General features: G+C 35.3%; 2 protein-coding genes across 2 annotated transcripts; one reads left to right on the forward strand and one right to left on the reverse strand.

Moving 5' to 3' along the window:
• The first annotated feature begins 953 nt into the window (after positions 1-953).
• Positions 954-5,732, forward strand: LOC140984300 (nitrate regulatory gene2 protein-like). The gene is made up of 4 exons (XM_073451600.1): positions 954-2,486; positions 2,772-2,956; positions 4,029-4,252; positions 4,778-5,732. Exons 1-4 carry the CDS (start codon positions 1,190-1,192, stop codon positions 5,562-5,564), a joined length of 2,493 nt encoding a protein of 830 aa, XP_073307701.1. The 5' UTR covers positions 954-1,189; the 3' UTR covers positions 5,565-5,732.
• A 4,748-nt stretch (positions 5,733-10,480) lies between these two features.
• LOC140985288 (phospholipase A(1) DAD1, chloroplastic-like) lies at positions 10,481-12,368 on the reverse strand. Its single transcript, XM_073453099.1, has one exon. The coding sequence runs from the start codon at positions 11,985-11,987 to the stop codon at positions 10,671-10,673; it is 1,317 nt and encodes a 438-aa protein (XP_073309200.1). The 5' UTR covers positions 11,988-12,368; the 3' UTR covers positions 10,481-10,670.
• Between the last annotated feature and the right edge of the window lie 2,001 nt (positions 12,369-14,369).

A 14,369-nucleotide genomic window follows, 5' to 3' on the forward strand; every position in this document is an offset into this window, starting at 1 on the left:
AATATCTGAAAACAGGTGAAAATCTTTAAAATTAGCATAAAATTCCTTGTGATTTATATATTGGTAATTGAGTATGTCTCTTATGTTAGATCTGATTCATAATTATCATGAAAACTATTTTTTTTTTACGTAAAAATGATATTTTTTCATGAATTGGGTCGGATCGAAGATCTGTCTCACAAAATTAATATATACAAATAATATTAAGAGTTTTTATGTTGGTAATAAATACTAACATTTTTTTAAAAAAAAAAACTTTAACTTTATCTGTCGATCTAAGAATTTATTCTCCCACAAACTGAGAACATCTTTTGACCAAAGGTGCTTTGGATATGTCCACCTTTTATTAAAAATTGAGGATATATATAAAATATAGTAATAAAAGGTCAAAAAAGGAATTGAGAAAATTTATAATTTTCATAAAAAGGCCCCCACCATTTTAAATGTATTTTTAATGTTCTACTTTTTCTTCACCAACTTGACCTTTTTCACTTATTGTCTTTAGGCTTAATACCTTCTTTAAATTCAACCTCATAGTTCTATAATTTCTAACTTCAATTCCAAACTTAATGCAAGAACACTATATTAAATTAAATATTTAAATTATAAAACGTGCGACAATAAATATATGTTACCATAAAGACGAAACTTCATATAAGAATAAGATTCAAAGCTCACAATTTAATTTTTTTTACCACTCTATCGCATTAATTGAAAATTTTCGCATATTTGTATAAATATACACTAAAATTCTTGTGAGATGATCTTATAAGTTAATTTTGTGAGACAAATATTTTATTTAGATTATCCTGTGAAACATTACAACCCATAAAAGCAATACTTGAGATTTCTTGTTTTCTATACCAATTGAATCAAATAATGTTTAAATAATATTCTAGAAACTTTTTAGTGTAACAATATATTTTTTGAAAAATAAATATTTAATTATATGCTATGCTTGGTGTTATAATGGAGAGTGAAGTAGAGAGAAGTTTGTCAAACGATTCAAGAGATGTGGAATTAGCTTCCCGCTGTTCAAATCCTGCCATCTCCGCCACCCTGGTGCCGGTAATATAAGGCGGCGCCACCTCTCTCCGCCGGGGGCCATTTCCAATTTGTTTGAGTACTCTGTTTTTTTTTTTTTTCTGACGAAATAAAAAATAGAGAAAGTTGAGATTGGTGTGACGATATGGGCTGCACGGCGTCAAAGCTGGACAATGAGGATACTGTGCGACGGTGCAAGGAGCGCCGCCGCCTCATGAAGGAGTCTGTTTATGCTCGCCACCACCTGGCAGCAGCTCACTCTGATTACTGTCGGTCCCTACGCATGACAGGCTCCGCCCTCGTAGCGTTTGCCTCCGGCGAATCCCTCTCCGTCTCACACCACACCCCCGCTGTCTTCCTCCGCACCCCCTCGGCCGCTACCGTTAAGCCTCCCACCTCCATCCCCTCTCATCCGAACCCTTCCCCATCGCCTTCACCTTCCTTCCACCCTCCTCCACCACCCCCCATGTCCACCGCCTCTTCCCACCATCAGCGCCAAAAAAAACAGCAGCCACCACCCCCTCCATCTCTTCGGAAAAAGCCCGTTAAACTACCCCACATCCTATCCGACTCAAGTTTCTCATCTTCTCCACCCCACCACAATAATTTCACTTACAATGCGAGAGCAAATTCAACTTATTCAACCACCCCCTCACAGGCCTCGTCTGTATGGAATTGGGATGATTTCTACCCTCCCCCTTCTCCTCCGGACTCCGAACACTTCCACCAACTCCAAAACGCGAAGAACCACATCGAACACCACCATTCCTCGGACGAAGACGATGATAAAGCTTCAAGCTTTTCAAGTGATCACTGTCAGAAACCTTTCGGCGTGAATGAAAATCAGAAATTCGACGACAGGGCATCAAATTACTCATCCTACTCTCGATATTCAACCAATAGTACTGTGAAGAACTCCATGAGGCGGGGTCCGGGTCCCATGCCAGACTCCAAGAAAGCGCATTGGGAGAACAAAGAAGAGGAAGAGACTGAGAGAGAAGAAGTACAATGCAGCGAATGGGACGATCACGATCATTATAGCACCACGAGCAGTTCATCGGATGATAATGTCGAAGAGGATTCGGAATCAAGATCCGATTACGGGACACAATCAAATTTGGGATCGTCGAAAAAAGGGTCTGCTGCTGCTGCTAATAATAATAATATGAGAAATGACAATGTGAATTTAAACTCCAAGTTCTCGAGTAAAATGGATAAGCTTTCGTCTGGTGATGATAGCAAGTCTTCGGTTAGCTGGGGAAATGGGAATGGTGAAGGGATAAATTCTGATAGGAGGCTTGTGGTGAGGCACAAAGATTTAGCAGAAATTGTGTCGGCTATCAGGGAGTATTTTGATAAGGCTGCATCTGCGGGAGAGCAAGTTTCGGAGATGCTCGAAATTGGGAGGGCTCAATTTGATCGGAGCTTCAAGCAATTGAGAAGTAAGTTTGTTATTGGATTCTCGAATCAAGAATTCTTTCTTGAGCGACTGTTCAGTTTCTGAGATTCCAATATCTGTTTCTTGAGAGTTTGATTAGCAATTAGCATTAGTTTCTCTTTCTTTCTTTCTTTTTTTTCTGTTGCAAAATATCCAGTCTTCGGATCAAATTAGCTCGTGGACTTGCAAATACTGAGAGACGATTACCCCTTTTTTCCGTCTGTGTTCTGAATTGTTGGTGGGATACATTAGAACTTGGGCATTAATTGATTTTGATTTGGTGTTACAGAGACTGTGTATCATTCTAGTGGAATGTTGAGTAACTTGAGCTCGAGCTGGACTTCGAAGCCTCCTCTGGCTGTGAAGTACCGATTTGAGCCCGATTCAATCGAGCAATCTGCTGGTCCAAAGAGCCTTTGTTCCTCTCTGGAAAGGCTCTTGGCTTGGGAAAAGAAATTGTATCAAGAAGTGAAGGTACCGATTTAAACTCAAATTTCCTCATTTCAGTTCATTTTTATCATAATCAAACTTTTGTATTTCCTGTCTCAATTTAAGTTAAATTCTTCTTTAAAGCTTGCATAGACGCCATAGTGGACAATGGCATAAAGTTATTCCTTTTCTTGATTGCATCTTGCTAACCAAATGACAAATCTGTCCCTGGTAAAAGCTTGGGCAGATTACATAGATTTGCAACATGGTGTCTCTTTTTTGGGTGGTGGTGAATAATGGTGATTATTTATTCAAGGGGTTCAGCTTATCCATAAGTGCAATGCAAGCGCGGATCAAGTAGAGGTGAGGGGTGGCTATGGTCCAAATTTAAAATTTTATACGGAATTTTAAATTTGGAATTTTATCCGGTAATTTTTTTGAAAACTCAAGCCTGGCCACTCGATTCATTGAGCCACCCCCTCACCCGAATTTCGTGTTCGCCAGATCATAAATGCATATCGCAGTATCTTTCTTCTGTAATCATGATTTTTAGATTCCCTTTTAGTGGAAGTGACTAAATTGCACCTAATGACTGTGTTGTGTGATACCAACAACCTGGAATGATCTTAAGATGTCAACTTGGAACATGCTTGTGGGTCCTCTCTTCTAATAGCCTTTGTCTTTAGTTCAAGCTGGTGTGTGCCTGTCATCACACACAAAAAGTTGAATATTTTAGCACTTCGATCAGTTCTTGCTGAGAAAATAATTATTCAGGCAGTCTAACTAATTATTTCTCGGCTTAGACACTCAGCTATATTTACTTGGTGTGTTGATTATTATTAATTTACGTGGTTCAAGTGTAGATTCACATGACATAATGGTAATCAATGCTCCAGGAGTATGTAACAAGGTATTGCATAGCAAGTCCCACAGGAATTGGAGCTGTATCTTTCCTTCACTTAAAGAACAGGATCTTTGTTTCGTTTCTACAGTTTTTGACGCAGTAAAATTTAGCAAGATAATAATAGATACTAGTTAAACTGTAAAAATCTGTACCAAAGAATTTATCATACTTAATTATTGATGTATGTCAATGTGTCCCTGATCATCAATGTAGGCTAGAGAAGGAGTAAAGATCGAGCATGAGAGGAAGTTGTCAACACTCCAAAGTCAGGAGTACCGGGGTGAAGAGGAAGCCAAGTTGGACAAGACAAAAGCCTCAATAAAGAGGCTTCAATCTCTGATTTCCGTGACATCTCAGGCCGTGTCAACTACCTTATCTGCTATTGTCACTCTACGAGACACTGACCTTGTCCCACAGCTAGTTGAACTCTGTCACGGGTAAGTACAAGCTTGTTCCCATTTGTTCGAAAGTCGAGAATAGGGATCTGTTTGATTTGTAGAAAAAAGATTTTGATTATGTTTGATGTGAATAATCACACGGTGCAGACCTAAACCACATCGAATGTCCGCTCAAGACCTTGAACATCATTAATGATTATATGCACTTGACATAAGTTGAAGTATTTTGGTTGGTGGTTCAATGTGAGTCAAATTGGTTAATGAGTCTGTCTAGCTGAATCACCTCTAACTTAATAGAGCTAAAACGTTTTTGAACTCGAGCTTCTGACAAGCATGAGCTCAATATTAATTGTTGATGAGCTCATAAGTCATCCTGTGATCTTAAACATTAGCTTGGGAGCTAGCTCTAGAGCCTGAGCTTGAGCTTCTTTGTTTTGAGTGGAGTAAATCCTAATTATGGTATTGAGAATCCAATTAAGTTTGTGCATGCAATCTATGTGACTCGAATTGAGCACTTAAGCCTCTTGATCCTCTAGTTTCACTGTCTCCATTTTCTAAATGCAGTTTCATGTACATGTGGAGATCAATGAATCAGTATCATGAAGTCCAGAATGACATAGTGCAGCAAGTTCGTGGCCTAGTTAACCGCACAACTAAAGTCGAAGCAACGTCTGATTTTCACAAGCAGGCGACTCGCGATCTTGAATCTGCTGTGTCAGCATGGCATTCAAGTTTCTGCCGTCTCATAAAGTTGCAACGGGACTTTGTTTGCTCTCTCCATGGCTGGTTTAAACTTACCATCCTCCCCGTTAACACTGAACCAGCTAATAACAGCCGGGAACTTCCTGAGGTTTTTGCTTTCTTTGACGAATGGAAACTGGCCCTGGACCGATTACCTGACACAGTTGCGTCCGAAGCCATCAAGAGCTTCATAAACGTCGTTCATTCAATCTTATTGAAACAGACGGAGGAGCTGAAAATCAAGAAACGTACGGAAACCGTATCAAAGGAACTCGAAAAAAAGGCTTCATCTCTCAGAAGCATTGAGAAGAAGTACTACCACTCTTACTCTATGGTTGGAATAGGACTTCCCGATGCAGGGCCTGAAAACGGGCAAGTTTTGGATGCACGGGACCCGCTGGCTGAGAAAAAAGCCGAGCTCGCTACTTGCCAGAGGCGGGTTGAAGACGAGATGGTTAAACATTCGAAGGCTGTGGAGGTGACAAGAGCAATGACATTGAACAACATTCAAACTGGATTGCCTGGAGTTTTCCAAGCCATGGCCAGTTTTTCTGCCTTGATTACAGAAGCTCTGGAGACCGTTTGCACCCGTTCTTATGCCATTAAGTAGAATCAACATCTAGGGGGACGATCTACGTCAAGTCGCCCCCATCCAGAAATATCAGCTCTACCCCTGTAACACTTATAAAAAGAACTTGTTGTATCATCGCTCTCCCTTTTCTGTTTTCCTTTTTGAGATAAGCTAAAATGAGAAAAAAGGACAGACAAATTTTTTTTCCTTGGTGGCGCTTATTTTTTTTACAGATATCGTTTTGTGCAATATGTAAATATTTGGGAATTTTGTGGCTTCATCACCTGTTTTGTTATTTGACAATGGGAATATCATCTCTGTATGTGCAAGTCTTACATCAATAATTGTTTTTTTTATCAACAGATTAATAAATAAATTCTCCTTTTTTACAGATATTACACTCTTACCATCTTGTTTGGTGCGTGTGTGGGTCTATATCAGTGTTTTAAAAAGTCCGCTTAAGCTTGAAGCTCGACAAAAAAGCCCTCTTTAGGAGAAAAACGGAAAAAAAAAACGTTCAAACTATACCGAATTAAACGTAATTAAGGCGTTTATTAAGCGTGTTTAAGCACAATTAATTGTATCCGTTTATGTTTAATTTTTTTTTTGAATGAGTGTCTTTTTACTTTAAAATAATAAATTAGATTTATAATTTAGGTGTTTATTTTTAAAATTTAATTATGATTAAACGTGTCTGACAATGATTTGACGAATATTTAGGATTTTTAAATGTGGTCTAGTTGTAAAAACAAATAAAGATTGTAATTTTGATATTTTTATGTTTTTATAAAAATGAAAATTAATGCATCATACTTATATTTATCATATTTATGTATTATTTTATCTATTTATTGGTTTGAGATAATTATAATTACACTAAAGATAAAAAAACGTTTTTTCACGCATAAGCCCGTGTTAATATTGCTTAAGCTTGGAGCTCGACATCCGCGCTTCGAGGCGCTTCACGCTTTTTAGAACCTTGGTGTGTGTGTGTGTGTGTGTGTGTGTGTATATATTCCTTTGTTTGTCTTTTGCTGAATCAAACAAAAATATAAGACATGATGAGAAGGAAGAGTTCAGATTAGTGGCATGTGAAATGGATTGTTAAGACAGCATTTTCGATCGGTTGAGTTCCGTAAAACCCGCCGATGAATATTGAATAAATGGATACTCTTCGTTGGCCTTGGATCTCGAGCTCAAGCCCTTTGTTTGGTTACGACAAGGTTGGTTCTTGCATATAATAAACATATCAACCTTGATTGGAGTAACGAGGGATTTATCGATGATTCCAATGCTACTGTATGGGTGATGTCTTAAGCCTTCATTCAAGGGCTACGGATGGATGTTCACGTAAGATGTGGGCTCGTCTTTTGGGTGGGGTTTTCTTATTTTAGGTTGATATCGTAATAAATTGCTCAATATCTCATTCTTTGTTTTAGCTTAACAAGTTATTTTCTTACGTAGACTAAATTGTAATTTTTTTACTTAATGACTAATTATTAATACACGAGCATTAATATTCATTGAATACATTGAATTCATTTCTACTTTCCGGTTCTTCATGACTTCTTCTTCTTCTTTTTCAGAGTTCAGTTAATCAATTAGTAAAATATATTTGTCACTTTACATAAATTTTGAAAATTACATCTCGGTATCTAAAAATTTATTTTGATGGTTATTTTGAGTTCCCCTCGTCCAAACTGTATATTGGTGTATATTTATTTTAGTTTTGTTACGTTAGTTTATTTAATGCATTGGATCTTTTAGGGTTTCATTTTATTTTAGTGATTATCTATATTCTTCGTTCTATAAGTTTTTTTTACTAATTATTTGACGCTACATTGGTTTCCTTGATTTAGTTAGTTTAATTAATTTATCGATTGATCGTGTTTTGTTTTCGTCTTTTTTACGGTTCATTTAATCTATATAATATATTTATCTTTTTTCACAAAATTATGAGATTATATCAGTCTCCAAGGATTTATTTTGGTAGTGTTTTTGAGATCTTCTATTCCGAATTATATATTAGTCTATATTATTTTAGTTTTATTACATTAACTTGTTTAATGTATTTTTTTTAAAATTCTCATTTATTTTAGAACCTACATATTTGGTTCCATAGCTCCATTTAAATATAAAAATTAAATATGTTAAAACTTAACCGACTATTTTACAAAACGTAAATATCTATTTTACGAAGAATTTTTAAATATAAAAAAATTTTGAGTAGTTCTTTTCTCTTTAATAATTTTAACTTTTATTGTTCGTTTCTCTATCTTCCAATGTTGTGTTCTTCATTAACTATATATATAATAATTTTCAAAGAGTAAGACAGTCTTATAGGTTTTTATCGGTAAAACGGGTAAAAAAAATACATACTTAGATTGGAAAATAATTTAATATAAAAAATAATGATTTTTCGTGAGTTATGTCAGATCGAAAATCGTTCACAAAACTGATATGTGATATCGTTTCATTGGAATTTTTGTCATTTTCACAACCGTGGTAAACCGGTAAACGATATATTCATAAAAAAATTATTTATTTTTATAATATATTTTTAAAAAAAGTTTAATCATTTTATATTTCTAAAAAAAATTATGTTACTTATATTTAAATATGTGTTGGTTTAGTTTTATTAAAATTAAAAAAAGATATATATGTGTCGGTTCACTTAATTTTTATTTTATTTTTACAAGCAATATGATTATTAGTTGGCATAATAATAACAATTGAAATATGCATAATTCTAGAAAAGTAAAAGACGTTGTATATATGTGTCTAACTACTCTTTTGGTAAATTTTTTTACCGTCGGTTCACTTAATTTTTATTTTATTTTTACAAGTAATTATTATAATGTTCTCATCCCTTCATTTATTTTGTCTCCTATTAACACTCTGATATTCACGCAAACATCTCAAGAAAACATTAATCTTTTGCGATATTTTCGCGTTAACGTCTTGTGACAGCTATTAGTGCTAAGAAACATGGGCTAATGGATTCCAATTTGGGAGTTATTTTGTTAGGTTTAGAAACATGGGCTAATGGATTCCAATTTGGGAGTTACTTTGTTAGGTTTGGAAATTTTAACAGTCTTGATTTTGAGGATAACAAAACTTGTTATTATATTTATAACTTATTTAATCAAATGTGAAGTTGCTACTTCAAGATGAAAGCTGAAACTCGAATTTAGACAAACTGAAAATCTTGCAAGCTGCAGTGTTTTGATGTTATCTCACAGTTTGGTGATGCGAATGACCAGCCATTAAAACTACAGAATAAAAACTCAATTTGGAACAATTCTTATTTCACGTCAGTTTAGCTAAAACAACAATTTCAGCTTGGCATGAGCAATTGTGATATTCTGATCATCCTGATCAGCTCAGTTATCCAAATTGAACGATTCAATATGCGTTACGAATCTAATACAATGACCTACAAATCATATTCACATGTCAAAGTCTGAATCAGAGTTTAAGATGCTGATAACTAATTATGAAACGACTAGTTCTGCAAGACTGATTTCAGCAGACCTCATCAATTTGGTTCAGTCTAGCTGACGAGCTCAACTGAATGAATATTCTAGCTAACAAGCCTAACTGACAGCATACCTCAAAATTAGTCAGTCTGATTAAAAGCATCCAGCAAGGCGAAAACAACCATTATATTGTTAGAAACTATCCAGAATTTTTTCAAATGTGGTTATATTCTTGTGTCTAACGTATATATCATTATTGGAACTTATAAACATAACATTTTAAAGATCAAATACAAGTTTTGAAAGGAGATTCAAAACATAAGCAACTTACATGAAGAAATTAGTTAGAAAACGAGCAAGCCTTAATATGGAGATATATTTGAGAGATACACACATTGTAATAAATTAAATAATCACTTACATATTAAAATTAACTTGATAGCTACTTCTAAGTGTGCTATTTCTAAAATGGCTAATTATATATTTCTCCTCAAAAGTTTATTGTTATTAAGGAAAAAAACAATTACCTTTGAAGATTACATATACATACCTAGATATTTGCATAAGACTTGCATTCAAAAACACCAACTTTAAAATTATATACTTCTTGTTCGAAACATATTTCAATCTTATAATTACCTCCATAGTATATGAGATTTGAAGAATCGTTCTATTTAGTCTAATTTCATATATGTAAAGGAAAATAAATAAATAAATATTAAGATAAAGCAACACAAATTAAAAAATCGATTTATCAATACATTTTGGTTAATTACATTGTGGCCATTTTAGTTTCACACTATATCATGGAAAACTTGATTTGTTGTTACACAATATATATAGTTTTCATATGATACACATCCACCGTACACTATATATTTGTTATCTACGTTGTCAAATTTCAATTAGTCCGTTAGCTTTATTTTTGTTGTAACATTTTTAGTATTTTCCAACATGGAGCTGATGTAAGTGCTGATGTTAGTAGTTTCACATCGACAATCCCGATGAAAAATGAATAAAATTATCAAAAATCATAAGATACAAGACTACAACTGAAAATTCGATAAAATATATTATTAAAATCACAAAAAAACAAAGATACATAACCAAAAAAACAATTTTCTCTTCTTTTTATAATTCCAGAAAGTAGAAATATCACTCGAACTTTTTTTCCAATATAATATATTACGTATTTAGTTAAATCTTCCTTCATTTTTCCATCCAAATTAAACTATGACATCTCCTTTCGATTTCACACCCCAAATAAAAATAATCACGATCTCAAATATCTATACGTCATATTTATCGTTAAATTTTGTGCGCGCAGTGTGTGCTTCGACCCCACTAGTATGTATCATATTCCCAGGAATTAGCAAACGAATTTCGCCGAAACATTATATTTCGATTTGATACCTCAAAAAAATTGAAAGTAAATCCTTTATAAAAGTATATCTTATTTCAATATTGCAAAAGAATTTTGCCTCATTATCGTAGATTGGTGGGCTTCGACTGGCAAAGGCCAATGCCCATAATTGCCATGCACCTTACCATAATAATTTGGAAGGTGAATTTGTAACAGATTATTTATGAATGAATGAATGTGTGTGCTATCTATCTGTCTAGCTATCTATCCATACGTATAATCAGGAACAGTTTTTGTCTGTATCTAGACGAAAGCCGTCGCTTCTCCTGATGTTTGCTCTATAACCCTCTTGGCCGTGGCTCTCAGAGGGCAATTTGAACTTACAAAATTGTCGACCAAATGAAGATATGTCTTTAGATCGTGACATGTGGCTACGTTTCCATTGCTCAGATGGGGACAATCTCGGCTGCTAAGTCTAAGTTCTTTGCCGATTTCTGCGTACACCCATTGTGTGTCTTCCATGCGTTTTTGTAGCCAGTTTGATAGCCCCGTGACCACGTCCATGCCCCCGTTCCTTGTTCTTTGCGGCGCGTTCTCCTCAAGAACGAAGCCGGGGACTTTAGTTATGGGATCGTCCGAGTTCACGATTCTTAGTACTTTTGTGCCGTTTTTTTCTAGTTGGCGACGGAAGTTTTTGTTCCCAACTCTCGGGCCACCGAACGAGACAACCGTCACCAGAGGTGCATGTTTGAATGTTGTGTTGATGTCGTGAGCCGTTAGTGTCGCCAATGCTGCTCCGAGGCTGTGGCCAGTTACTGTAATACTTAGGGGTTCATCGGCATATTTTTGTAGGATTTTGTTTATCTCCCCTCTAATCGAGTCCTGTAAGCTAGGGCGACCCCCCGCGCTCGATGTGTACAAGCTTAAAAATCCACTTTGTACCATCGAATCGCACTTGTGCGGCGACATGTCGCAAGGCAAGCAAGTCAATGTGGCACGTAAATTCTCGATCCACTCCATGCACGTTGCGGTACCTCGGTAGGCGATCACAACGTCGCGTCTCCCTAATCTAGCGATCTCGGCCTTATCATTACACACCGCCACGTAGCCGATCCAGCTCGACTGGGTCGACACCCAGCCCGGTATCCTCTCGGTCCAGTTAGGCAAGTTGACACCACAAGTGGCATGCAGACTCTTGGTCACTTTATACCCAGCCACGCCAACTCCGCAATCACTCAACATCGAACTCTTGGGGTAACGGCACGTGGCGTAACCCTGGGACGATGTGTCAAAGTCGAAACACCGATAAGCCGCCTCCACGAACTCCCCGTACCGAAGAATTTCATCCCTCAACCCGTCATCCAATGGATCCAGCAAACCCTCCCAATTCTTGATCCCTTGAAACTCCATCCACTTATCCTTAATCCTGTCAGCATTCGAAGCCAGACATTGGCCCGCAACACTCCCATCTGAATTCCAAGAACTGTTAGCCTTTATATTCAAATTACTATGGTTCCCACCAAATTTCCAGTTGCTTGAGATCACCGCACAGCTATTCGAACTAAACAGACCACTGTTCGAACCCTGTAACATAGAATAACTACAAGTCGCAAGCTTCATATCACGCACTAACCCGATCGTGTGTAGTTAATATATGAGGTTTGCTGTTTGTGATTCAATGTAGTATTTTGTTCTGATCCAGGCTTCAGAGGAAAGAAGCAGGTTGGATTGATGAATATTTTTGGCTGCGCTTGGGATGTGAATTTATAGTACTCCGCGTGGAATGGATTTTGTAAAGAAAAGCAAGGTGAAGGAGTGAGGAAGGCCGAAGGAGGGTTGGTGGGGCGGTGTTTTGCATTCGCGTGAAAGTGGTAGTTTGGCTAATTTTGTGGGGACATGCACACTCGAGCTCACTTTCTATCTGCCAAAAAAACGTTTGAGATAAACTATAATATTTTTGTGTACATACACGTTGAGTAAATATTGATTTTTATTAATCAATATTATGTTAAATGTTTGACAAAGGCAGAAGAACTATCCCTAATATTATCATGCTAGATATGTAAATCGAATCAAACAAACTATGTGACAGGTTCATTCGAAAAGTGTTAGTAAGAAAAATGAAATTCTTGATCATTGGTCAAACATTCGCTTATTTCACCAACTCAGATACCTCTCGTGTGCTAAATTCAATTATAATAGTATGGCTTGAATTGCGAGATTTAATATATTAAAAGTAAGCACTACTATAATTTGATTCTTGTGTAGCAATATATGCAGTCGACGAAGGTAGTTTCCAGGGATTTATCGGTCGCTCATAGAAATGAAATAACATTTAATTGCTGCACACGTTAACTTAAACAAAATTATATTATACTTTATCATTTATGAAATGATCCAAGTAAAATTTATTGATATAATTATAAATCAATTAAAATTGTTTAATCCATGGGCGCGATTTAGAAATAGATGACATATCAAATAGAATATTGTTATTTTCGGAGTCCAACTTGAAATTTTTAGACTGATTTTTATTCGTGAGACGGGTCAACTCTGCTCATATTTACAACAAAAAAGTAATATTTTTGGAAGAAGTAACTTTTTTTTTATGAGTGACGAAATTGACTTATGAAACCATCTTACAAGAATTTTTGTGTCATGAAAATTTTTTATTGAATTTGAATTTGATAAGATGAACATGAGGGGTATTTGAATTTTGAAGAGTTGATTTGAAATGCACAACTAATGATTAAAAAAAATAACAAGTCAAGATCTGAAATTTATTGTCGAGTGGATTTATAAAAATTTCAAACAAACAAATAGATTTGTTATTAAGGATTTGAAAATTTTAACTTCAAATTCATCAATCGAATTTATGGATCAAAGAAAACAATTTAAATCTAAAGTCAATTCAAGAATACATATTTATTTAAACTCAATTTTTAAAATTTGATATTTCTAATGATATTCAAACAGTTAGATTTTGGGAAGATGGTTTGACGATTTTGGCATGGGCCCCATTGAACGAAAACATTAAGGCATTCAAGAAACGAGAAAATCTAATTTTCCGTCCACATTATGAGGCACGTGCCATTCACACGACGCGTCTCAGAGTAAAGACCACAGCGTATTCCTTTTCTTTTACCCTCCTTTTCAACTTCTCCATTCCAATTCTGCCCTTAACAAAACACATTTTATTCTATACTAATTAATTATTTTTTAAAAAACAATTAAATTACGTGGCCTTTTGTCGTAATTCCGTGAAAGCACAATTTTGACTTTGATGACATCACGACCCCTTCCAAACTCTATTTTTTCCCCGGCGCAATTATCCACTTAGATTTTTAATTATTTCCAATTTTAAGTATGGATTAATTATTACGAAAAGCTTCAATTTTGGTGACCATAGGTTTTATTGTTTGTGAGTTTGATATTTTACATTATCTAATTTCAGGTTTAGCTTCATATTTTTCGATTTTTGGGAATCTTAGTTTTTTTTTTACGGTATCACGGGTGGTATTTTGTGAGACGGATATCTTATTTAGGTCATCAATGAAAAAATATTACTTTTTATGCTAAGATTATTACTTTTTATTGTAAATATCGGTAGGGTTGACCCGTCTCACAGATAAAGATTCGTGAGATCGTTTCACAAGAGACCTACTATTTTTTATATATCGGAAGTGTTGATTTCATATGGGAACCAATATGTGTTGTGTAAATATCACATCAGCACCATGTCGAAAGAAGAAAAAAACTATAATTCCAAAAGCAAAAATGTAGCAGATAGACAAATACACATAACTAATATTTTCGATGTTTAAGCTATGGGTGAGCAATATTTCGGTTAAATCGAATTAACCGAGCCAATTCGAAAATTCGGTTTTTAAGTTTAAAAAATATCGGTTATATCGATTAATTCGGTTCGGTTACGGTTTTCAAAATTTTAAAATCGGTTAACCGAATTAACCGATTTATTAAATAATATTATTTAATAAATTT

The sequence above is a fragment of the Primulina huaijiensis genome, chromosome 9 (genome assembly GCF_012295235.1).
Source record: "Primulina huaijiensis isolate GDHJ02 chromosome 9, ASM1229523v2, whole genome shotgun sequence".
Classification (NCBI taxonomy): Eukaryota; Viridiplantae; Streptophyta; class Magnoliopsida; order Lamiales; family Gesneriaceae; genus Primulina; species Primulina huaijiensis.